At 44.9% G+C, this 22,758-nt stretch overlaps 2 protein-coding genes across 11 annotated transcripts in view; one reads left to right on the forward strand and one right to left on the reverse strand.

Moving 5' to 3' along the window:
• Window positions 1-4,576, forward strand: part of LUZP1 (leucine zipper protein 1) — a 101,835-nt gene extending 97,259 nt beyond the window's left edge. For 8 of the 9 annotated variants that reach the window (XM_069579072.1, XM_069579067.1, XM_069579071.1 and 5 more), the window contains one exon: window positions 586-4,576. In XM_069579072.1, the coding sequence (XP_069435173.1) occupies window positions 586-741 (156 nt within the window). In that variant the 3' untranslated portion in view covers window positions 742-4,576. The remainder of the gene's footprint in view (window positions 1-585) is intronic. The other variant, XM_069579074.1, reaches the window with a different exon arrangement.
• A 1,394-nt stretch (window positions 4,577-5,970) lies between these two features.
• The window catches only part of KDM1A (lysine demethylase 1A), a 62,958-nt gene continuing 46,170 nt past the window's right edge, over window positions 5,971-22,758 (reverse strand). For both annotated transcript variants that reach the window (XM_069579077.1, XM_069579078.1), the window contains 11 exons: window positions 19,276-19,418; window positions 18,807-18,897; window positions 17,649-17,783; window positions 16,871-16,944; window positions 15,973-16,084; window positions 12,343-12,475; window positions 10,263-10,450; window positions 9,819-9,933; window positions 8,104-8,231; window positions 7,309-7,455; window positions 5,971-6,475 (listed from right to left, as the gene is read on the reverse strand). In XM_069579077.1, the coding sequence (XP_069435178.1) occupies window positions 6,290-6,475; window positions 7,309-7,455; window positions 8,104-8,231; window positions 9,819-9,933; window positions 10,263-10,450; window positions 12,343-12,475; window positions 15,973-16,084; window positions 16,871-16,944; window positions 17,649-17,783; window positions 18,807-18,897; window positions 19,276-19,418 (1,452 nt within the window). In that variant the 3' untranslated portion in view covers window positions 5,971-6,289. The remainder of the gene's footprint in view (window positions 6,476-7,308; window positions 7,456-8,103; window positions 8,232-9,818; window positions 9,934-10,262; window positions 10,451-12,342; window positions 12,476-15,972; window positions 16,085-16,870; window positions 16,945-17,648; window positions 17,784-18,806; window positions 18,898-19,275; window positions 19,419-22,758) is intronic.

Below are 22,758 nucleotides of genomic sequence, written 5' to 3' on the forward strand. Positions count from 1 at the left end.
CCTTGCCAACGGGAACTTCTCGCTCAAACTTGCATGCTCTGATCTGCATTCGCTTGGGTGGGTAGACCAACAAGAACATTCCAAAGGCAGAATTCTGCAAGGAGTGGAAAAAGTTGGATGAAGCTGAAGCTGTGGTTGTCTGAAAAGTGTAGGGTGAAGGGCACGTACGGGATACGGTAGGAAAGTCATGTGAGCCTTTGGTAGTCTGTGGGCGGGAAGTCGGATAGAGCTGGCCGTCTTTCTCACACCTTCCTGCCTGTCCGCCAAGCACTTGTCTCTGACCCGAGAGGCACATGCAGCCCTACAGGACTGCTGGCCCCCGTTGGGGGCACCGCCCCAGTGCCCCTGCTTCTGGCACTGTCCATCTTGGGGTTCCCCTTCAGCCGTGGGCCTCCAGTCTATCTCGGGAGCCCTGAGTATCTCGGAGCTGGCACGGGAGCTTGTCTGCTGGCCTCCCCTTTCCAGCTCTGCCACGGGCTCTCTACCCCATCTCCCCCCGCAGGGAAGGACCACAGGGCTGGGCGTGCGGGTGCTTGATCCTCACTTGGGTTGTTCTGCGCGGCTGACTTTGTCCTGTTGGCACAGGAGGAAGGGGACGACTGCACCCTCAGCGTCTACAGACGACTGCACAACTCCCTCGAGAGGTCTGAACTGTCCGTGACACAGGGGCTGCCGGAGCCCGGGCGCACGCGGGCTGAGCAGCGGCTGCGGCCCACCAGGCCCTGTGCCGAGGACAACTGAGCCAGCCGGGCGACGCCTGCCGTCTCCTCTGCCCCTGCTTCTCAGCTCATCCACCTTCCCGCCCTGAGGAGGAGCCAGGCCAGCCCCCAGGCCTTGCCTGGGAGACTGTGGCAGAGAGCCCGGCTGTGGCCCATTGCTTGCCACTTGGCCAGAGGGGATCAGAAACTACAAGCTGTGCGTGCTCACCCGGGCTCTGCCTTCACTGATGCATGAGCTTTCTCTCCTTATCCCCGTCCCCCAGGTAGGATGGGCCAGTCCGGCCCCCAAATGAGGAAAGACCTAGAAAATATCTTGGATCGCCACCACACAACAGCAGCCAAATCTCTTCCCAGCTCCTCTGTGGGTTCTGTGTTGTAGGGCAGCCCCTTCTGTGTGGTTAAGATTCCGATTCCTTAGTATCCTCACCATATCCAACTCACTCGTTTGCCCAAGGGGCCTGCGCACCCACCAGCCATCAGCTCCATCTGCGGGGCCTCCGTTTCTTCCCCTGTGGAGTTCCTCAGACTTCTACAGCGAGAGAGATCTGTGTAGCCTCTAAGGGTTTACGGAACTACCCTTTAGGTTGATGTTTCTCTGACTTGTCCCCCTGGCTGACCGTTTTCCGGGGGCAGAGCACACGGGTACCCTACCTACTGGAATGGCATCGTCCCTCGTCACCAACCCCGGCTCTCTGCTCACCTTCCAAAGGCAAATGGGAGCGCACGAGCCTCATGCGCCTCCTTCCCCTGGGCACCCACCGTGCTGCTGGCCCGGCCTGCTCCTCTTCTGAGGCTGGAGACCTCAGGCTGACTGCATCATCTCCTCCTCTGGAATATTCCCAGACTCCACTGGGCCAGACCCAGCATCCTCTGCCTTCTAGGAAGTGCCAGCGTCGGGGAGAGTGGACAGGAAGAAGCGATTTCCCTTTAGTCACTCCATAAAGCAATAGCTCCATGAAAAACGCGTGGACTTTGTTCCTCCTCCTGGTCCCCCGAGGAGGAGGTATCGCACTTTACCAGGCTGATGCATCCTACCCGAAGCTGGCCCGTGAGCGCTGCAAGGCAGCGATCGTTGTGATGACTTTGGAGGATAGGTGAACATGCCCATTGAGAGCCCCAGGCTTAACGGTTCAGAAATCAGCAAGCCTTTCAGGAAGCCATGGAAAGAAAAACCGATTACAGTTTCCTTACACCAGTCCCCTGGGGAAGAACCATATATTCTTCGCACTGCTTTTTCTATAGCATTCTCTCAGTTCAAAGGGATCCCTTTTCAAAGGCTACCTTTATGAAGCCGACACTGTTCCTTCATAATGAAAGACGGCACTGGAGTAGAAGTTGAGAAAGCTATTTTCTTCATGGCTTTATACTTCCCTCCTGTGTGACCTTAGGCAAATCATTGTCCTCTTGGGGGCTCTGTTTCCCTATCTATAAAGTTAGTTCTTTAAAATGGATGGTCTCCAAGGGTCCTAAACATGGCATTTTAAGTTTGGTTTCCACCCTGTAGGGGGGTGATTCTCACTGTTGGAAGGTGTTGTCCAAATGGGTTTACATGTGTCCTTCCCGCTGCCTTTGTTTTTCTGGGCCTTATTCTTTCCAGTTTCCTGTGTTTTAATGTCGAGAGGATAAACTCAAGAGAAGTTGCCTTGGCCCTGTTTTTCTAGTCTGTAAAATGGAAGGGTTAGATTAGATGGTCTCTGTGGCCCTTCTCAATACCAACCTTGCCCAGTGCTGCACAGCAGGCCGTGTGCTTTCCATGACACGATTTGGTATATCTCCAGTTCCATTGCTTCTTGAATCTTCTCTGCCTCCACTCAGGGTGGGAACCAGCATTCACCCCTCCCTTGTCTGCATCAGTTTTGGTGGTCTTGGAGGCGGCTTCGGGAGCACCTACCTGACTTTGACGGACAGGCGTGTTTTGCTCATACTTCCATTTCCCGGAGGTTTGCCGATCCAAGGGTTGTAATGTGGTTTGCCTTTTCTCCTCATCGCTGCCTCAGATGCTCAGGACGCTGTCTTCAGAATCTCTTCCTGCTGCTTTTCCTGGCTCAAGGCTGCAGCCCCTCACTGTAGCCTCCCTGCCACTCTGCACTGGTCAGCAACCCTGAGAGTCCAGAGGAAACAGACCTCTATGGTAGTCAGCTGAGACTATATGAAGTTAGGTCTGTGGCTCTTTGTGGGTGGAAACAGGCGCCAGACCATGCATGCCTGCAAAGGTCTTGCCAATAATTCTTGTCTCTCTGGGCGTTTGGAGCCCTGGATTCTGGTGCTGTAGTTCCTGGTGCCAAAGTCTGGATCTTTCCACAGTTCAGCAGCACCAGCATCTGCCACCGCCCAGAATGCTCTGTGGGAGAGGGACAGCTGTGGTGCCCTCTTGCTGGGGCTGCTGACTTAAACTCTGAGTGCAATAGGGTTTGATTGTACAATTATTTCAGGATAAATATTGTTTCCTTATTCTGCACACTTTCTAGAGCCCGCTGTAAAATAGATTTTATTTTTAAACATCCTCAACATTGCAGAAAATACTATTTGTAATAGCAAGTGAAGGCTAGAGGCACAGTTCCTCTGGGCTTCAAATGGCTGGCAAGGCTGGCTCTCAAATTCCAAAGTTAGAAGGCCCGTTTCCGAAAAGCAATCTAGGCATGACTGGCCCCAGACCTCACCATCAGAGGTCCTGGAGGAAACTTCCAAATGGGAGACCTAGGAATTGAATAATTGTCTTATCAAGCCAAATATTCCCACTGTCCCAGCCAACACACCCACTTTGTATGACCAGCCTCTTCCACAGCCTGGCTCTGACTTGGACTTTTCCTGGCAGATGTGTGGTTGTGGGAGGGCTCCTAGGAGGGTCGGGGAACCTGGCACTCCAAGAGCTGCTCAGCTGGAGGAAGGGGCGCTGGAGGCAGAGCTGGCCACACGCGAGGAGCTGGTCTCCGCCACCTGCTGCCGCCTGTCTCACCACTCGTGATACTCGGAACCACCAGAGAAAGAAAGGATGGGATGGTGGACAAGGAAGCCGTGGCTGTTCTGCTTTTGTGTGGCAAGGAAACAGTTACAGGGTGGGTTGAAGGGCTCTGCAGTGGGGCCAAGGACTCCAACAGCCACAGGCGAGCTTGCACATAACTCATCCTCTCCTGTGGGGTGGGGGCATCTGTACTGATCTTGGACTTGTCATCTCGGGGCAGTTTTACTTCTTTACATTCAGTGGGTTAGTGCCAAGTGCTCCCACTCCCCAGGAAAGGACTGGGGACCCCGTGTCTGGGTCCCCAGCTGCCTTTGTTGGTGTGGGCTTATTGTTACTCTGACAAGACTGCTTTGGAAGAGCTGCTTTTAGGGATTCCCTTTTAAGTACCCCAGGTTGGGAACAGGGTTCTCACAGCCTCACAGACAAGAGCATAGGAAAGGGGCCCTATTTTCCTGCTGCTTCACAGCTCAGAACATGTACTGAATGGAATGTATTTTTAAGAGAATAAAGTCTATTTTTTTTTTTTTTTGTATTTTAAAGATTGGGAGGGCTAGGGAAGTAGCCCTCAAATAAACTGTTATTACCTTATAGGCCCCTTCGCTGGGGACACATCAGTGTGTCGGTCTACACCTACTCGCTCAGGCAGGTCCTCTGGCCGTTCCCTTGCCCCTTGGAGGCTGGGTGCAGCAGCTTCTTACATTCCTGCTCCAAGCACGGGACCAAGGAGGCCAGACCCTGTTGCTGGAAACCAGGGCAAAGCCATGAGCAATGACTCAGGGCTCCTGGGTGCATGTGAATAGTTGAAGCTGCCTGTCTGCATGTATCCTCTGGCTCTAATGCGGTCTGCTGGCTCTGCAGTACAGTATGTAACCAATAAAGCTCCCCAGTTTCCACATGCTCTGTGTGAGTGTGGGTCAGTGATGCCATTTTCCTTGATGTCATCTCTGTGTACAGCTGTTGCTATGCATTGGTGCAGCTAGTATATTTCACTGTTTTACTGAAAATACTCAGCCAATTACAGATGTCATTAAGGACTGGAAACATAGCTGAGGCTATGGACGTTTCCTCAGACTCATATAAGTGGAGTTAGAATCATAAAGCAGTTATTTCATTACTTTTAGGCTTATCTGTCATCAGATACACACAAAACCACCATCTGTTATCTCCCAGGCTGCCTACGTCATTAAATAACACAAACTCTTTTAAAAAGCATGTATCACTACATCAGACAGCTAAGCCCCTGAGGTAACAGATGTTCATGGCAAAGCTAGGGTTCAAATACAGGTTGTATTCCAAAGTCAGTATACTTTCTACTCCATGTTCTCACCTTTACATTATGGTTACACCACTTGTCCTAATCCTGGTGTGCAAATTTTCCCACGGTTGTCATTCATTCCAATTAGGGAAAATGCCCTCTCCATCTCCACCTTCCAGTCGGACTATAATGTCCTTAAATCTTACTAAGGATAAAACCTCATTTAAATTATTTTTAGGAAAGAATTGACTAACAGGAGTAAAATCCAACTTACTGAAGCAGATTATGTACCTATACTTACATAGTTTGTTAGGAGCCCTTTGGAAGAAACAGGTGCAGTTCCTTTTTTGTAAAAACATTTTAACCTTACATGGTGAGGACGACTTGGCAAATGTGACTAAGCATTCTGACCCAGGAGAGGTGATCTGGGTGGGCCTTAAATGAAATCAGAAGTATCCTTATAAGAGGGAGACCAGAACAAGACAGGGTGATGACGGAAGCAGAGATTATGGTAATGTGTTTTTAAAATGAAGAAGGGGCCACAAGCCAAGGAATAGTCACTAGAAGCTGAAGGAGCAAGGAAATGGAATATTCCAGTCTGTGTAGCTGTTATGTAAACCCTTGATCTTAAACTTTTATATCAGTACCTTGGAGAGACGTGGAAAGTGAGCATATACCCATGGGAGGGAATCTAGGAGAATAAAGCCTGAACAGTCTACCAGAGGCCTAGCCAAACTTTGTGTCAAGGCCTGTGTTTTATCTTGAAAATTCATTCAGCTTCCTAACACCCATATGCATGACCTGCAGCTTCATGCCCCTGGCACATGGTCCCCCCACAGTGCCGGTGGTGGGCGAGTCTAGCCCCACAGACAAGCATCTTGCTTCCATGTGAAACCCTCGGTCCTGTCTTCTGATCATACCAAACCATTTTCTCCTTTATCTCATTTAAACATGGATAAAGTTGGCATTTTCAAAGGAGTAACACTCCTGCTTTATATAGAACTCTAACCCCAAGGGGAAACAAAAATCAGTCCTGATTTTCTATGAAGTTTTATTCTCAAAATATAAAAAACCACCACAGACAAAGAGACTTAAGACGTTCTCTCTCAGTACTTGGTTCCCTCAGTCCTAAGAACACAGACTCTCATACTAATGGAACAAGTGCCTCCCTAGCTCTAAGTCACTTAGAGGAGGCAACCTCCTCGGCCACCTGACCATCATGGGCTTCGCTTCAGCAGCTGAGCTGGAGCCCAGATGCAGGGTGAGTTTCTCAGTGGAATCTATATTGCTAGAAGAGCTTTGCTTATGCAGCCAAAGACACGCGCACCGGCTTCTTCCCTTCACACGCCTGTCTCACATGCTCGGGGACTGCTGTGCAGGGACGCCGGGTGTGGCCTGGCGAGGAAGGGTGTACATGGCCCCCAAGAACTGGTCTGCAATTCTTCCTGCTTCTCGCAGCCCACTCAGCAGAGCACCGTGGACCGTGGCTGGGTAGTTACGGATTGTATGTTCTCCAGCAAAGAAGAGTCGTGGAATAGGCTATTTCAGGAAAAAAATTAGAGAAAATCAGCAGGCTGCAAATATGTCTTATTATTATATTTGAACTCCTGAACTCCTGTTGGCCTTTGAAGGCTCACAACCTCCGTTCCATTACTGGTCCATCATCCTAGCAAAAAGGGTCTCTCCCTCATTAGCAGGCAACTCCCTAAAGCACAGAGAAGTGGAAACAGGGCACTGAAGCTCAGTGCCGCCTTCTAGGGTGGCGCACCTGGACTTAGTTATCAGTTTAATTCTGGGGAACACTCAGTTCTAGACCTTCCTTTGCCTGATGTAGCATGTACTGGGGGCGTGGTGTCCTGCCTACTCTGAACCACAGAAAACACAGTACTTGTTTTTATTCTGCGACACTTCCCTCAGTTAAGAGCAGACCTCACTCGCCACAGGGTTCTGGGAAACCATGACTGTTCATAAAGACCTCAGGTCACTTCTCAGGGGCATTTCCTGCAGGCCTCTAAGTAACTGGGATGCTGCAACAATCCTGTGAGCCAGTACAAAATGGGGCACAATTAAAACACACAATCTGAATAAGGAAAAAGTAACTGGTCTATACTTTGGACTCTTCCATTCTGAACAAAGACTAGACAAAGCCAATAAGTAACAAATCAGACACACACAATATTTCTCCTCCCTTTCCCTCTGCTCTTGAAAGGTTCGAGAACAGATTAAAAATCTGAAGAAAATATTTTTTTAAAAAATTAAAAAAAACACACAAAAAACAAAACAACCAAACCAGTAGCACTATTTTTACCCCGAAATCCTGGGATACTGGCCTATTTCCAAATAAGCTCAGGTAGAGTTTGCCAGTTTCTCACCTGTGGGGCACCTGGAATTGAGGGGCCAGGAGTGATTGGCTGAGCCATTAAGTCATAGTCATTTCCAGATGATCCTGCGGCTACATAGGAATAGGAGCCTCGGGCCCAGGGATCAGCACGCCAGCGAGACACCACAGTTTCCTTGGGCTAAAGAAAAAGATATGAGTGGAAGTTGTTGCTGGAAACCAAGGACAAATCATGCATTTCTGAAAGGTGGGAAAGCTGTGGTGGGTTGGGATACAGTGAGACACTAGTGCTGGCCAAGTGATGAACACTGCCGCTCTGAAACAAGACACAAATGCCTTCTTAGGCTGCGAGGAGGGTCCAGGCACCTTCGCTATGAATCCAGAGACCTACCTGGGACTTGACCTGTATTCCCTTTTGATGTTAAAATTCACATGAAGCATTAATATGCCTTATCTCAAAGGAATCATTAAGAGTGTTTCAATGGACTTAAATAATAATAGAAAAGAAGTATCAAGATAATCTCTTCAAACTTCCTTAAGGGAGTTTGGCCACTTTATCTAAAAGGTGGTTGGGGAAGTTGGGGGGCAGGTGAGGAGTGTGATTTCACAAGTAGAGATAATCAGAAAATACATGTGAACAAAGGCAGCGAGCAGGCTTCTCAGTCCCCCAGCCCATGCACTGGGGCTGTTCTCACAACTAACCCAGCACACACTTGATTCTGGCTGAAACTGCCCTGACCAAGAATCTATGCTGCGACTGGAGATCCATCAAACTCTGCTGTAGTCTTATGGCCCCAGATCCCTGACTGCCCCCGCCCCGCTTACTCACCTGGGGCACCGCACTGCTGCCAAAAATCCCCTTGAGGATGGCCAGGCATCGGCCAACAATCACATCATCGCTTATGTTTTCCATGATGCCAGCAGCTTCTCCCGCCACGAGTGCTAACAGTATTGGAGCTGAAGAAACAAAGGACAATTCTAGAGTCCTACAGACTTTCTCCAAGTACTTCCTTATCAGGTCCCACATTACTCGTGGCTGTTTGAAATCCAACAGCCTAGATGTGCAGCACTCATTCTAGATGTGTCTCTGAACTAGCAACTTGCGTCCTGTCTCCTGAAGAGCTGGCAAACCACATGAGTGAAATGTGACTCCTGTACATCACTGCAGATAACCTGGCAGAATACTGAAGTCCTGAAGACACACTTCAGACCCTGCTAACAAGTGTCCCTTTATTTAGGTACAGAATCCTTCAAGACATCTCCATGACCAGGGCTGCAGCCTCCTAGCTGTTATCCGAGGCCCTTCCATACGCACCATTGCCTTTCCTCATCCATTTCATGGCCCTGTGTGCAACAGGCTACGTGACAGGCACAGTATTAGATGCTGGGGACATAAAAACTATAGACCCCAAAGAGCAACAAAAAAAATCAGATACATAATTACCAACTATCATAAAAGCTACGAAAACAGAGACTAGATAGAAAATAACACAGGACATAATTTACATTTGAGGCAGTGGGGACAGATGTGTCCTGGAAGGTCTCTTTGAAAGAGTCATTTAGGTCAAGACTGAAGGCTGGGTAGAGTATGCCAGGCTGGCAAGAAAGAAAAGGAGAAAACAAAAGCACCTCAGGCCCAGGCCCCAGTACAATGCAGAGGCCCCAGTACAGTGCAGAAGTAGTAGATAGGATGGTGCATTTCAGGGTTCCAGGGGGAGCAGACAAGTGTGCCTGGAGGCTGGGGAGGGGATGGACAATGAGGAAGCTGACAGAAAAGAAGCGTTAGATTAATTACCCTTCATGCTGGCCATGAAAATGAAAACCATCAAAAGAAAGAAGCGGGGATAGCAGTCAGTGGTTACTGGTGATTGGACAGGTATGCACAGGTAAGAGTGGCTCGGACTGGGAGGTGGGCAGTGGCAAAGAGAGAGCATTCAGCGGTCGCTGGAAGCGCTGTGCCCAGGGAGCAAATGAAGGATGAACGATGGCCACGTGCAGGATGCTTCGGTGTCAGGCAGTAAGGAGTGGTGGCAAGAACCAGGGTGCCAGTCAAACTGGTTAATCCATGTGTCTGCACCGTCAAGGCCAGGCCTCCTGAAACTGCTGCATAGAGTGTCTTACACCTTCTTCTTAGAATGAGGTAGTATCTAAATATACTTTTCTTTTTTCTTTTTTTAAAAAAAGTTCTATATAAAGCTAAGAGCAACCCAATTACATAAGAATATAAAACAAGAAGTGATCAAAGATTCAGGGGTAGGTAGGTCAGATACAAGAGTCTGAGAATGAGGAATTCAAGTTCTCCTTTCCCAGAAGCTTTCCTGGGGCTGGCCCCTGGCTGAGCGGAGTCCTCCTCCCATGTTTTCTTCTGCAGCGCCTGGGCTCGCACTCTGCCCCGCCTCTACTTACTGCCCCATTCTGAGGCTGCCTGCCTCCTTGCTATATAGACTTCCCACTAAGTTGTGCCCTCCTTGAAGGCAAGTATAGTATTACTAATTCTCTCTTCCTAGAAGGATGAGAAGAAGATCAAAACTAGAAAGCAGTTACCTTTATAGAGGTTCCAGAAGAGGAAGAGCTCACCCCTGCTTGCAGTTGTGCTGCCAACATGGCCGAACAAATTGACACTCGGGTCCCAGAACACCCGGTCGAAACATAACACAACCTGTCGTGAGAGAGAAGCACATGAGCTGGTGATGGAAGCCAGAGAACAGGGCTTTGAGCACAGCTGTGTCTCAACAGGGAAGTACTTCTTCCTCAGAAAGTTTCCTCTAATCTATTCTCCATATAAGTTTAGAAATCCCTATTATTAATAACTACTCAGGCCTGCAGCGCTCTCTTTTTCTAGGCCTGGGTTTGAGAAATGACCTCAGTAGACAGTCCTCGTGGATACTTTCATATGCAATTAGGAGGTAAAGGGAATGAACAGACAGCCCTCACCCTGACATCAGAGTGGTACCTGTGCACTGGGAATGTAGAGAGGTGCCCAGCTACCTTGTTGAGGTTGCCGAATCCCATCCTTTGGACTGCAGATGTTTTCCACTCAGGAAGAGGCGGCACAAACTGAACAGCTGGTGGCTGCTGCTTCAAGACGCCCAAGGGAAGGGTACAGAGGACCGCGTCACACTTATAAATGAAGGTCTGGCTTGTGGAGCGGGTATTCACAGCTATCACTTCACAGCCTAGAGAGGGTGGAGGGAAAAGGCTTTCTTGGTGATAGGATGAGACTGACAAGGGCACTGACCACTTCGTGTGCAGCAGACTCCACATGCCGACTCAGGCGGCTCTGACTACCTGTCTATGAAGTCAGTTCTACTCATTTTTCACAAAAGAAAATTGAGGCAGAAGTGAAGTAACTTGTCTGAAGCCATATAGGTAACAAGTGCCAGGATTTAAACCCAACAGTCAACTTCAGAGTCCTCGAACTTTACCACAATACCACCCCACACCTTCCTGACTGACCCTAGTGCTCTTCTGTACTAACAAGACCTTATCATTTACCAAGTTTTGTAAATTTAGACCAAAATTAAGAGTAAAATGCCTGTTCCGGGAGAAGCAATGCCTCTCCACTGCAGTTATGGAGCGCCTGAGGACCAAGAGGCAAGTGGCGCCAGCGGACAGAGGACTGTTGTGCAGGTCTAGGGGATGCGGCCTGCAGCCAGAGCGTGCTGCTCTTGAGGTGCACCAGGACGTGATGCTTAGCTTGCCAGGATGTGAGTGAGCTCAAAGCTGACCACAGAAAAGGTACTGTAAGTCAGTTAATGTAATTTTTTTCTCAACTGTGTTCAATTTTTCCCTCAATGAATGCCTCTTCACATAATTTCCAAAAAATACACAAACAGCTCAAAATAAGAATGACTGCTCCATACACGCCCATTTTCTGTGGCTGCAGAATTAAGAAAAATGACACAAAACACTAGTTTCACTGTTCTCCACCGGCCTGCAAATGGCTATCTAAAGGCCGCAGATCTTAACACCATCAGCTAGAAGCTGCCTCTGAAGAGAAAACTAAATGGAAAACTGTTTCATTTGTTGTAAGAAAAAATAATAATAATCTGTGGTGATCTTAGCAACTCTAGAAAAGAGGCCATGGAGGGCAAGATTGGTGGCCACATCTCCACCCGTCATGAGAGTCCATACAGAGGGGTGTCCATAAGCTTTTCTACGGTATTCAAGCAAATTCCAAAAGTGGTTGGAATGACGGGTTCTCTGCACTCCAAAGGCAATGTATCCTGAAAGCAGCAACAATGAGCAGAGAGACCACTGCCACAGGAATCAAAGGGCAGTTCAGGCTCTGAGTCAACCTATCAGCAAAACTGCTCCCCAAACGAGAAACCAGCCTAAGCAGTTAGCCCACCTGAACAGGAAAAGCCAAAGACGAAGGTGCAGATGGTGAAAACACAAGGGGTGGCTCTCAATGGAGCCTGGGGCCCACTTCCTGGTATTTAGGAATCTACTTAGCAAAATTAGATCCAAACTCACTGGATCTGAACACCAAACTAATTTCAGTAAATCTTAAACGAAATCAACCCTAAATATTCATTAGAAGGACTGATGCTAAAGGTTCTGAAGCTCTAATACTTTGGCCAACTGATGCAAAGAGCTGACTCACTGGAAAAGACCCTGATGGGAAAGACTGAGGGCAAAAGGAGCAGAGGGCAGCAGAGGATGAGATGCTTAGGTAGCATCGTTGACTCAATGGCCAAGACCCTGAGCAGACTCCAGGAGATAGTGGACAAGGAAGCCTGGAATGCCACGGTCCATGGGGTCGCGAACAGACATGACTTAGCAACTGAACAACAGTAACAAACAGATCCATGCTAACTGCTAATCCATTCACCTGGAGACACTGAAAACGGCCCCATTTTCTGGTCTGTACTATGATGGGGTCAGAACCTCTAAAGGCTCTATTGGCTCAATACTTTAGTAAATGAAAAAATTTAAATTCAGGAATCATAGCTTATAAAACATTCTATCAGGAAAAGTAACTACTATTTTTTCAGTAGGTCAAACTCAACAGAAAATCAGTACTGTATTTCAGAGTAAGAGATTTATCTTACTAGTAAAGACATACCTGAAGCTGTGTAGCGAACCTGCCGAACCGCAGTATTCAGTTTAATGTCCAGGCCTTCTGCTAAAGCCACAGGCACACATGAGTAGCCATTCCTCACTGTCAGGTGGCTGCCAGTAAACTCAAAGTCATCATCCTAAAGAGGACAGAAAAGGGCATTCTTTCACACTTTCTTAGTCCAACTGATGTCATTTGTACTGAGTCCTATAAAACAACACTGAAAAAACACGAGCTTGTGAAAAGTCAGTATTCTAAGACAGAAATTAAAGGACAATCCCTCAGTCTTCAACTACGGCTGCCCCAGGAAACTAAAGGGAACAGGGGAAAAAAAGCCAAAGTGTCGCGTATGGCTAACTCTGGGCAGTGAAATTAGGGCAGTTTCTTTTTTCCTGAGACAGACTTTCTAACATCAAAGCCCTACACCACCAAGCTCAGACTGCCTCTAGAGGGCAGGAGAGGGAAGAAAGCTGATTCAGTAAGTTCAGATGATTAGCTACCACAACAGTTTATCGCTTTTGCCTGCACTACAGATTTGGCAGGACATCAGGATCACCATCCTAATTACATTTTCTGCTACATAACAGCAAAATCAGTTTTCATGCCCTAAACGTACAAGTTTTAAAGTCGAGGAAAACTTCCAAAACTAAAGTTGGTCAAACTAGATGAAGGCAATATAAGATTACAAAGACTCACCCAAGATAATCCATAGAGTCAAGATTTGGCCTGGAAGAATTCCCAAAATGATTTCATGTCTCTGAACGTACTGAAAAATCTTCCAAACAGAAAACCTTTTGAAGGTTATTTGATATTTCTAATTTCACTAAACTTCTGGGAAAAACATACCACAATTCTTAGGAATTAGATAAAAATATATTGGGTTGGCAGCAGAACACTCACTACTTAAGTGACTGACTCATCTGCTCTCCATATGGATCATCACCTACATTCAAACTTGAATATACAGCGAAACGTCAAATGATAGATCAGTGACTAGGACAGGAGTGATTCAGTATTTACATGAAAAAATGTAAGGAAACTGGCAATTCTGCAAGATATGTACCACTAACAAGTCCAATCCTTACCATAACTCAAATTCTAAAGAATACGAGGACATGCTCTAAAGATGAGGAAGTCAAAATAATTTTACTAGGAAAATGCATAATAAAAATGAAAATGTAGGTAAGATATAATATTTACTCCTATACAATCTTAAGCCTCAGATTTAGAGATTGGTTCATTAACATCTAAGAAATGCTGTGATTTGTCACAAGTTCAAGAGTAAATCACACTGAAAACACCTAAAAATAACTTAACAAAAGATGTGTAAGACTGGTACACTGAGAACTATAAAATAATGCTGAGATAAATTAAAGAAAACCTAAATAAATGGGGAGACAGACCATGTTCAAGGATTTGAAGACCCACTATTGTTAAGATGACAATCATAGAAGGTAGTTTTTGTAGGAACTGATAAGCTGGTTCTAAAATTTTATAGAGGTGTCAACTTAAAAGATGCACAAGTTGCAAGTTTTATCTGAAGAAAAATGAGGATTATAGTCAGGGAGGCAGCATTTCAGACAGCTCTGAGAAACTGCTCCGGAGAGGCAGGGAGGAAAGCCGGCACATACTGATTCTGGTAATTGGGGAGCACAGGCAATCAAAGCACACATTTTTTGCAGAAGGTTACTGCTGGTCTCGTTACTGTGAGTCCCGAGAAGCAGACATCACCACGAAGCACTTCAGTGCTCTTCCAGATACGAACAGATGCACGTGTACGTACGTGCTCAGTTGTGTCTGACTCTCTAGGACCCCACAGACTGTAGCCCGCCAGGCTCCTCTGTCCATGAGATTTTCCTGGCAAGAATACTGGAGTGGGCTGCCATTTCCTCCTCCAGGGGACCTTCCTGACCCAGGGATCAAACCCGCATCCACTGTGTCACCTGCATTGGCAGGCGGACTCTTTAGCTCTGAGCCATCTGGGAATCCCTGAGATACAAGAGGCAGGCTAATCAGCTCCGGAAAATATCGATCTGAAGACCTGTTCTGCCAGCTTTTCCCAGAGCACAGAGTGCCTCACTTCTGCTCTCTGCCCTAAACTCCTTTCAGAGAGTGTTGAAAATTAGCTGCAGCAGCACAAGATTTAGTCCTTGCAGAGGCAGATGGCAAGTGCCGATTTGTAGTTGAGAGATCTGAACCAGTCAAAACACTTTCAAAAAAGAACGAAGGTGAAGAACTTATTCTGCGTGATTTCAAAATGTCCTATAAAGCAACTGTCGTCAGGACAGTGAGACAGCGGCACGTCGAGAGGCAGCTGCTGAATGGAAGAACTGATTTTCCACAAACGTGACAAGACAAATGAAGAAAGAAGATGGTGCGAGATTAATAAGACAGCCACATAGAAAACTATGAACTACCCTCACCTCTCACTGTATACAAAAATTAACTGAAAATGAGTCATAGACCTAACATAAGAGCTAAATTCATAAAACTTTAGGAAGAAAATAGAAATTCTTTGCAGTCCTGGTTTAGACAAAGATTTTTCAGGATACAAAAAGCACCTAGCCTAAACGAAAGAGTTGACAAATAGGACTTTATAAAATTAAAAATATTCCTCTTTGAAAGATATCATTTAGAAAAGGAAAATGCAAGCTGCAGACTGGAAGAAAGAATTTTCAAACCATAAATCTGACAAAAGAATTATATCCAGGATTTGAAGAACATAATGAACTCTTACAAGAGAAGAAACATTAAGATTTTTTAAAAGTAGGCAAGAGATCTAACAGCCTTTTCACCAAATAACTGACATATGAATGGCCAATAAGCACATGAAAAGATGCTTCACTTTATTGGTCATCAAAGAAGTGCAAATTAAAACCACAATGAAAAATTACTAACCAACCATTAAAACAGTTAAAAATTTAAAGCTGGCAGAGTATCCAGTACTGGTGAGGGTGCGGAGCAACAGAACTTACGCACACTACTGATGAGAATGTGGTCTGGAAACACTTTAAACATCTGCTGCCCACAGTGAAAGTTCTACTTCTAGATACTCACCCAAGAGAAAGACATGAACATTCATAGTAGCTTCAATTATTTACAGCCAAAAACGAAACAACCTAAATGTCCAACAATGTACCAGTGACTGGATACATTCTGAGGCATATCCATTCAGTGGATATGAATATTACTAAACAACAAAAGGAACAAACTACCGGAACATCCAACAACAATGAACCCAAATGAAAAGCCACACACAAAAGGCTACGGACGGTGCAATCATGTACTATGTGGTTCATGTTACATGTAATTCTAGGAAAAGCAAAACTATAACCACAGAAAGCAAATCAGTGGCTGTGCAGGGCCAGGAGCTGAAGGGCCGGGGACTGACTGCAAAGGGGCAAGAGAGAACTTTTCAAGATGACAGAAACATTCTATATCTTAAATGTGGCGGTGGTTCATAATTATTTAAGTTTGGCAAAATATCAAACTGCTCACTTAAAATAGGTTTTATTGTATATACATTATAACTAACTAAAGCTGTTTAAAAACACACATACAGATAAATTAACAGTTTCTCTTAGGAGCCCTCTCAGAGACATGTGCAACAAAATACAAGACAAAGGAATTTTTTACCTGATCCCAGTGCTTAAGGGAGAGTGTAGAGAGAGGTGTGGCATTAGCGAATTCAAGATTTGCAAAATGCCAATCAAGTATCTGTCTGTCTCTTGATGAGAGATATACATCACTGCAAAATGAGAACGAAGGAGCTCAAGGTTACTAAAGGGCATTACTACCATTCTCAATGGGCTGATGTTGATGATTTCAGTGGGACTACGCCTTATGTGAAGAAATAAAAACAAGACCTCATCTGTCTTATTAAACCCTTTATTGCTAGTGCCTAGGAGGAGTGCCAAGCTTCCTACATAAAGCAAAGGCCTAACTAATTGGATAAAAAAATTAGTTTGGCAAAAAAAGTCTTCTTTATACTATTTACCTTGCATTATAAAAGCTTACTTGATGTATCCTTTTTTTTTTTGTTTTATACTTTGAATAAAGCATTTTTTTAAAAAGCAAGACGGGTGGCATCCTTGACTAGAGAAAAGAGCAGATGTATGTGGATGCCAGATGCCACACAGAGCACCTGTCACCATGTAAGGGTACACTGTCAAAAATCCAACAGAAATTAAGGGTAACACTTTTCTGATCCCCAGAATTTTGAAATTTAAAGCAATACCACTTTCTACCCCACTCAAAGACAATGTTCATTCAGATATCAAATCTTATGGGAAAAAGCTATCGTTTTAAAAAAGATACCTTGATTTAAGTATCTAGGACACTCTTACATATTACCATATAAGAACAGAGTATTAAGGACCCTGACAAGTAGCCCTATGTGCACAGACACTTTCCATTCATGAAATAATCTACAATGCATTCACTGAACATACATAGAAGGCCAAGGTCTTTGTAATCTTCCTTCTAAATTTAATGGAGAGAAGAGTAAAAGCTATCTGTTGGAGCACTTATTTACCTTGGGGGATTGGCTTCCAACTCTTGAAGTTTTTCTTCTAGTTTTCCTTGTGTCTCAGCTAATTCATCATATTCCTGATGGAATTAAGAGAACCGGGTTGGTCGGGATGAGTCAGAGAGGCACCTAGTTATTTGCGCCACAGAGGGTTAGGCCTGCACCACGCCCCTGTTTAGGTCAATTACAAGTGTGCCTTCGCCCAAGGCTGGGTCAGGGTGCAGGGATAGTTGTTCTTGGAGACAAGTTGCAACATAACAGGGGGGTGTGGAGGGGGAAGAGGATGAAGAAGAAACACACTAGTATGCTACACAGTAAGGATTAAAAAGAAAGAGTGACTACCACTTCTCTTGCATTTACTGCATCCCTAGTATCAACAAGCCCTTCAGATCCCTCTACAAGTAAGGCAGTACTTAACACCACGTCACTAAGGAGTCTAAGGTCACATGGCTAGGAGATACTAAGTTGATTTCAACCAGATGGTCTGACTCCAATATCTCTGAAGTGCACCTTCACTGACATTACTCTACACTGTCACGGATAAACTATCACAGAGGGCTAAACTGAGCTGTACGTAAGCTAAAGGATGATACTGTGAAAACAAGGCAGGAATTCTGCAGAAAAAGCAGACGAAACTAACCCATGACGTCCCCAGGGCTCCTGTGTACCAAACCCTTTCTTACTATTCTACCATCTGTGACTGGCTAATGGCCAAAATCTCCCAGATCTATACTACCACTTAGGATTCCAAATAAAATCAGCGAGGCATGTATGTATATCATACCTTACACAGGGCGGTTAGATCCCTGTGTTTGCTTTTCACTAAGAACTCAGCAGTGATATCTCTGGGTGGTTTGACTTCAGATGCTTCTTTGTATTGCTGATGGAGTTCTTTAATTTTCTCTTTTAAATTTACCATCTAAGAGAGAAAAATACAAATTTGACATTGCAGACAGTGACATAATTCATCACCAAAGCATGTACTTTGGCTCCTCCCGTAAACTGCTATTATACCAAAACAGGGTTACACTGCTACATCTGTGGAATTAAGTACCTCTTCCAAATGATGATATTTAAAACAGGAAAAAATCCTACATGGCTCAACACAGAGGCATCACATCACTATCAGATAGGCAGGATTGACTCTGTCTTCCAAAACAAATGGAAGAACCAGGAGTATCCCATTAATAAAAACAATGTCCCCCAAATAATTAATTCAAAATTTAACTACCAGGCAAAAAAACTGTGACCAATAAAACAGTTTGGGAAACAAATTATCATGATTTGTTTTTTAAAAACGTAAATGGTCAAACCATCACATCAAGAACATTAAGGAACCATTCCCAATGTCAGTTCTTCCAGGTTTCGGAGGGAAGGGTAAAGCCTGAAACTAGGAGCGCCGCATCAGCTCGGCCGTCGGCTCTCTGCCACGCTTCTCGCATCCTCCACACCACAGCTCGTGAAGGTGGTGTGCCAGAGACCTCTTCATTTGACAAGATGAAGACATGAAGCACATAGTCAAAGAGGGAGGCCAAGAGCCTAGCCAAAAGATGCCCCCAGATTCTGTAATTATAAAGCCCCCAAGTTTGCAGCTGGCAGGATGGGGAGAAACAAACAGTTTCCCAGTCTGGAGCTGGGGCTCTGGAAGGTGAAATACACAAGGGCCCCCTATTCGTACCACCGAGGAATATCCTCATACTGGTACCTCAAGTGAAATCCTTAGGCCAGAGAACTATGATCCTGGCTACTGACATGTTGTCTTCATCAGTGGGAACTTGACCCCAGCACAGCTGATCTCCCTTCCATCCTAGACTCCAGCAGACGGCACTAGACCAGCTTTGCAACAGTCAAAGGCAATCTGTCACAGGAAAGATCTATTTCTCCTAGCAACAATTACCAATGTCATACTGAAAGACTGACAGATAAAAATACAGAATTTTACCTTATTAAGAAGTTCCTTCAGTTCCTCCTGAGTTTTCACTATCTTCTTCCAATGTTCAATCTGCTCATCTTTGACATGCTTTTCTTGTAACCTGAAGAGACAATATATGTGCTCTGCTCGCACAGCTACCAGTGCTGTGTAAGACAGGTGCCCATCCGAAACATTTGATGGTATCAAGGCCCACTAAAATTTCTAACACTTTGGAATAAGAAAGTTGGCTCATGGCAAATTATTTTGTAGGTTATATTAAATACAATCAATTCAATATCATAAAAGATATGAATTTTACAATTGAGAGAGCCTTAACGATCATGTATGGACTTATTTTAAAAAGCTTTATTTTTAGATTTAACTGTCTCATGAAAATAAGTGAGAACTAGCTCAAATAAGACTTGATGGAAACTTAAAACACTACCCAGCAATCTATAAACGAAATCCACAATACAATAAGCAGTATCAAAGTACTTACTGAATGACAACTTCCAATGCCTGGCCAAGGGACACAGGCTTATTATTGAGGACGTTGAAGTCCAGCTGATGACTAAGGTAAGATGTAGCTTCTAGCAACCGGTTAAACTCTTGCTCTACCATTTCATCTTTCTCTTTAGGAACCTGAAAATTCGAAGTAGGGCAGAGTTGGTCCTTACAAGACTAAACATAACCATCCATGAAAACACAAATGCTCTACAGTTTAAAAGGTCAAAATATGTATCTCAAAGGAGAAACCTTTGAGGACAATGATTCAAACTATCTTTTCTATGAAGTGGTCAATTCCATTAAATGAGATATGAAATGTTTCAGCCCAGATAGTCCCTATTCTCATGATTTTGCCCTCAGAGCTGGAACTCCACCTCTATGAACAGCCACAGGATTCACACTGGCGGTGAGTGAAGTCATGTGGAGCACAAGGTGCCCTGGAGCTGACATGCACTGAGATACGGGGGCTGACATGCAGACAACACACGGGAAAGGTCCTGGAGAACAAAGACTGTCAACACACCCAAGCACCTTGTAAATAAGGGCAGGATGAAAAAAGTAAGAGCAACAAGGTATCTGCTTCCCCTCTAAGATAACAATTTCAGGTAGGAGTAGTGAAGAGAGAAGTGAAATTCACGGCTATTAATAAGAACACAACAGCATCTTAATTCTCAGAGTACTAGTGTTTTACAGCACCAATTAAATTCAAGGATGAATGTCCAATCTCTTAAGACTACGAGTAACTGAGGTACCAAGGCTGGCTCACTACTGTGGGGGAAGAGAACAGATTGCAAAGCAGATCATTAAGCTGCAAGATCATGCTCCTAAATCCCTGCTGTGGCCCTGCCTAGCGATGCCATCAGTTAGCTGACACAAATCCCTCTGCTAATGCTCAATTCAGCCCCAAAGTAAACTGTATCTTCCGTTCCACTGCTGAATTCATGGGGACAGCAAGAAGAAAAAAGTATGTCTAAGGAAAGCATCTCTTGCCATAATAAGTTAGGGATGGGAAATGGGTTTCAAAATTTGGAGTTTCACTTTACAATCAACCTAAAATTGGTAATAAGGAACAAAACATGAAAGTTCTAATCATCACTAGGGTAAGGGAGAGCAGAGGGAACTGTTATGGACCAGACCATCACAGTGAAACGCTTGCTTCTCATCTGAAACACCTTCACTTTTGCCCTTCACAATTAAACAGATGATTTCAAAGCACTAGCCTCTGCCCTCTCAATGATGAGCCAACACAAGTAACTCTATCAGATGAGCTGTGGTATGGCAAAAAGAATATGGTGAGAAGTATAATCTGCACCAAAACAGAGGGAAAAGGATGGCAATTCTCCTTTCAAACTGCAAATATGAAAGACACTATAATTGACTCAATCAAAATATTTTAAAGCATCAAGTTCTAAAAGATCACACATGGAAAACATCAGGAAATCTTTATGAATTAGAGAATCCCCCTGAGCCTAAGAATTAGATACCTGAGAGAATCTTCTGGTTTATGTTGAGAAACAAGGCTGTGAATCAGGCTCTGGAGTTTGGTACCATTTATGTATCAGGGTGGTACCTGGGACTTGGGTGGATTAAAGACATCTGACCTACCCATTCAATCCCCCAGCCAAAGAGAGGAGCTCTTGGTGACATCCCTACTTGTTCTGTTTCCACAGCTATCAGAGCTGATGGAAGTGATCTTCTTGTCAGGAATTTCATTTACTTTCCCATCAGTTACTTTTCCTCATTGACGTGATACAGTGAAGGTCAGTTCGGTTCAGTTCAGTCGCTCAGTCGTGTCCGACTCTTTGCGACCCCATGAATCGCAGCAAGCCAGGCCTCCCTGTCCAACTCCTGGAGTTCACCCAAACTCATGTCCATCGAGTCGGTGATGCCATCCAGCCATCTCATCCTCTCTTGTCCCCTTCTCCTCCTGCCCCCAATCCCTCCCAGCATCAGAGTCTTTATCAATGAGTCAACTCTTTGCATCAGGTGGCCAAAGTATTGGAGTTTCAGCTTTAGCATCAGTGCTTCCAAAGAACACCCAGAACTGATCTCCTTTAGGATGGACTGGTTGGATCTCCTTGCAGTCCAAGGGACTCTCAAGAGTCTTCTCCAACAGCACAGTTCAAAAGCATCAATTCTTCGGTGCTCAGCTTTCTTCACAGTCCAACTCTCACATCCATACATGGCCACTGAAAAACCCATAGCCTTGACTAGACGGATCTTTCTTTGCTGGCGAAGTAATGTCTCTGCTTTTGAATATGCTATCTAGGTTGGTCATAACTTTCCTTCCAAGGAATAAGCGTCTTTTAATTTCATGGCTGCAGTCACCATCTCCAGTGATTTTGGAGCCCCCAGAAATAAAGTCTGCCACAGTTTCCACTGTTTCCCCATCTGTTTGCCATGAAGTGATGGGACTGGATACCATGATTTTATTTTTCTGAATGGTGAGCTTTAAGCCAACTTTTTCAGTCTCCTCTTTCACGTTCATCAAGAGGCTCTTTAGTTCCTCTTCACTTTCTGCCATAAGGGTCATATACAGAGAAGCTCAAAGCAGGGCTGAAATTTTGCTTGGTGTTAATTCCCTCAATGTTACAAAAGATGATTCTAAAAACTCTAAATCTGGTGCTCCTTTAAAAAGGAAACAATTACGTTTTCAATATGAAACCTCCGTATTTATGAAATGTTAACTGATCACAGATGCAATGTGAAGGACTGCTTTTCCTGGAGTACAAATGGTGATATTTCTATACATGGCTTCTAAAATGCCTAGCAAGAGGATGCTATAGCCGAGGGGGGCCAGATCACATATGCCACTACGACAGGGCAGAATGTGCCAATACATATGTGTGCAAATGGTACTGATTAAAGCTCTTCCAGTGCCAACTGTATGGCTTGCTTTAGACAAGCTTTAATCTTTGCAGCCAGAGTGGCAGTCACATAGGGAAGTTCATACTGAAAAAGTACGCAGCACTTCAAGGCTCAGTAACTGGGGTCCAGGGTGTGTGGTAGAGAAATATTTAAAGGGACACTGTCAAGGTTAGAGGGACCAAATTTGACCTTTTACTTCCCTCTGTTTGCTGAGCAGCCCACTTGATTCATTACACTTTCCCCTTTAGCCCACCCACATCACCACAAAAAACTTGACTTTTTACATGCGCTTTCAATGACAAAAACTCAAATGGCACCAGTCCAACATATAGGCGCAACTCTACAACAACAAACCAGTGTGAATGTATGATGGAGAGGATCTTTGGAAGCGAAAGATTTAAGTTTCAAGCTTTTAATGGGTTACTGTAAACAGTGAGGAAAATGACTTGAAAAATTATGAAAAAAAATACCTTGACAGTGTCCTTTTAACCAGTGCAGCAGAGAGAGAAATAAACTGTAAATAACAGCCCAACAGCCACATCAAGTTTAGTTTTGTAAGACAGCTGTAAAATCAAGGCTTTAAACACACAGCATGACAGAAGCATTG

Source organism: Ovis canadensis, chromosome 2, assembly GCF_042477335.2.
Source record: "Ovis canadensis isolate MfBH-ARS-UI-01 breed Bighorn chromosome 2, ARS-UI_OviCan_v2, whole genome shotgun sequence".
NCBI classification, from domain to species: Eukaryota; Metazoa; Chordata; class Mammalia; order Artiodactyla; family Bovidae; genus Ovis; species Ovis canadensis.